Source organism: Manduca sexta, unplaced genomic scaffold, assembly GCF_014839805.1.
Source record: "Manduca sexta isolate Smith_Timp_Sample1 unplaced genomic scaffold, JHU_Msex_v1.0 HiC_scaffold_42, whole genome shotgun sequence".
Taxonomy (NCBI): Eukaryota; Metazoa; Arthropoda; class Insecta; order Lepidoptera; family Sphingidae; genus Manduca; species Manduca sexta.
The window spans coordinates 198-3,571 of record NW_023595209.1 but is presented as its reverse complement, the minus strand read 5'-3'; the positions used below and the strand labels follow the sequence as shown (position 1 = coordinate 3,571).

Sequence of the window (3,374 nt, the reverse complement as noted above, 5' to 3'; positions counted from 1 at the left end):
AAATTATTATGTACATAAGAAAATTTACTTTATAAAATGACAATATATGGCATTTTATATTTATATTTACACATATTTAACGTGTGTGGTAATGTTATCAAATAACGCAAAAATTTACAAAATAATATATTAACATAAAAAATAAATAACATTGTAACAATAAATTTAACAAAAAATTTAATAAAAAGAAATCATAACAAATAATTTAAGATCATATCGATATCACTAATACATTTAGGAAACTAAAATGAAAAGCAGTAATATTTCTTTTCAAATAACTATAACAAGTTAAATATTGAATACGTAAAAACGCATTTCGCCTTTAACGACCAGTTCACGTGCGGACTCGGGCCGTAAATTTTATCAAAACACTAATTCTATGAATTTTAACATAATGACGCTTTTTAAACATCGTAATGTAAGTATGGAATTGTAATTTCAAGACCTTTATTACAGATTTACGAGTCAATGACTTTTCCGTGAATGGATTATAAATTGATGAAGGCCTTAGTCAAGTTGCAAACGCTTTTATTCTCTTCTTATAGTTTTACTTATCTAGGGCCGTGGTTAAGATGCCTTTATATTTGCGCAACCTTTGTGTTTTTGAATGCTCGATAAACGAGAATCTCTGGTGATATATTTGCAGCTTTGAGGCTCCGTGGTTAATAAGGAATCAGTTATTTGATTTGTTATATAATTCTAAACATTGTACAGTTGACTGCATTTCGCAGGATAACTTGATTAAGGCATATGTTATGTACCCTAATTCCACATAGCAAATAAAATTCCTGATAATAATTGTAAAACAAAATATTCTGTAATTTGTAACGAAACTAACATGAAAAGCGATAGAAAATATGCGTGATGCGGTGGGATTTAGGGATTCCCAAACAATCCCACATAGATGTAGTAGAATTCAAAAAACGCGGCGCGACCGCGTGCGCGCGTGACCGATGGGTTTTGTAAAATGTTTCTAGTTTTGCTTTCAGCTCCGTTCCGGTTTGTTTTTTAGTTAATTTCATTTGAATAACTCTGGATGGACGAAAACCTTTTTTATTTTACGTTATAATTTGATTCCGTTTTCAAATGTTAGTGTAGAATGTTTCGAAATACAGATTTATTTTAAATATGTACAAAAAACAAGCGAAAATATTTTTACTTGGAATTCCTAGAACTGGTCACGTTACTTAGTGGACATAATATAAGAGAAGTCAAGACTTGACAATCTTTAGATTCAAACACTCCTTAGAAAATCATATTTATGTTTCTGTAACTTTTCACGAAATATTATGTCCACCGTGACGCCACCGCCTTCTAGACAACTAGCTCAAACACTTAAACGAACATAACAACGATAAATAAGATGACTAACGTATTCATGAGTGGAGCGACAAGCGGGGACGATTTACCGGCGGCGGCGAGCGCGCTAGCGGCCGCTTCCACGCACTGCCTGTAGGCTAAATGCTCCAAACAGGTAATGGCACAGAAGTGTTGGTGTGCGCACGCGCCGTCGCACGCGTCACTGCTGTCGTGGCGCGCGTTGTACGCCCGTAAGTACCTAGGAAGGTGGTCATTGGTTGGTTATGGAATCATGGAATCTTTTTTTTGCTGAAGGAGGATGAACAGGTTTTTTAATGTCACCCTTCAAGCATTATTCAGCTTAGTATTCCTACAATAATATAATAATAATATCAGCCCTGTATTATATACTTGCCCACTGCTGAGCACGGGCCTCCTCTACTACTGAGAGGGATTAGGCCTTAGTCCATAGTATTCCTACAATCTCAGACTAAAATCTAAGCAAGAAATAAAATATTTTTATTAATGCATTCTCTTGTAATAAATGCACGAATTCCTATTCCTTTCAAAGAAGACAGCATATTCATAATTATTCAGGTATTGTAGGTGTTTATCATATAACATGACCCAGTTATTCACTTGCCGGCCTTTATGAAATAAATAAACTTACTTATTAAACATAGTAGTTTCATACGGCGTGCCTATTCGAAGTTTGTCTGCGAGATTGTGAAGTGATATAGGCGACACCTCATGCAGGCCGTAGTACTGCGTCAGGTTGTACTCGGCCGTCCACTCCGCCGCGCCCACGTTGCGGTTGGCAGTGGCGAGGTCCAGGTAATATTGGGTGTAATCTAGCACCTGCAATCGCAGCTGTTACAGAACTTTGGACTTTCATGAATATTGATAAGTTTCAAATTGGTGATATCAGTATGGTATTAGTTTTGGATCGAAATTTGTTTATAAATTTTAATACTTGGGCGTCGATAATAATAAGTTCGTGTGAGGGAAAGAAACTTTCTAGAACAGTAGTCGATTGTTTTACAAGAACCTAACCTAAAGTGCTAACTATAATTATATAACTTGAAGACTAGAAATAAAGGTATAAATGATTTTTATATATTGACCAAACGGATGCCTTGTTTAGCTCTTTATCATAAAATTTAAGAATATTTTTAAACCAAATTTGCCCGAATTTTTTGACATTTCCTAATGGCTACATCAAAACTTTTAGTTATATAAATATGAGTAATATACATGGAATTGGGAAATCCATCATCATTCATCATATCGGACGGCTTTCCGTTTTTGGAAGTATTGTTTATTATGACTGAATATGATTCTGGTTTACTTCGAAATTCATTTTATTAAGAAATTGATATTTGATACAACTCTTAGTATTTCACTTTTGATAACTCGTTAAAGATTTTTACAATAGTAAAAGATTCTACAGTTATATTATTTGCTTTAGTATCAATATGATTAAATTCTATTGCCATTAAAGTAATTAAAACATTATATTTTTATAATTCGTTGCTAGTATCTCAATTTGTAATATAGTGTTACTTACCTTTCCAGTATTAGTGTCAAACTTGTAAAGCCTAAGACCGGGGTTCGAAGATCCAGAGGGATCTCGATGTGGACTCACTGATGGAGCCAGGAGCGCCCATGATACCGGCCGATCTGAACAAACAAATATAATTATTGAACAAGGACGATAAAGATTTAAAAGGTATTTAAAGAGTCGGATATAGTGTTGATTTGAAGAAGTACTTTAGACTGTCAAAATGTCTAGATATCGGACGAACTAAAAATACTGGAAACTGTCATAAACAATGGCGATCATTGTTCATAAGTTTGAAAAGTAAAGAAATGACTACCAGTTAAGAACATAATCGTAATCCAAAACTATATAAACACTAAAAGTAGTACAAAATGTAGATTATACAAATATCAGTTAAATTGTTTTATCTGAGAACAATTTGCGTTACAAATGTCCTGTCCACCACTTTAATCTATCCATCCCGTACTAAGTGAAGTGCAAGTTCAATTACAAACAGTCAATTATGTATTTTCGT

General features: G+C 33.8%; 1 protein-coding gene across 1 annotated transcript; it reads right to left on the bottom strand.

Moving 5' to 3' along the window:
- Window positions 1–407: 407 nt before the first annotated feature.
- Window positions 408–3,068, bottom strand: LOC119193355 (acid sphingomyelinase-like phosphodiesterase 3a; the record flags this gene model as incomplete). The annotated part of the gene is made up of 3 exons (XM_037446945.1): window positions 408–1,558; window positions 1,970–2,157; window positions 2,867–3,068. Coding segments are annotated over 3 exons (613 nt in total), but the record flags the coding sequence as incomplete, so codon positions are not given.
- Between the last annotated feature and the right edge of the window lie 306 nt (window positions 3,069–3,374).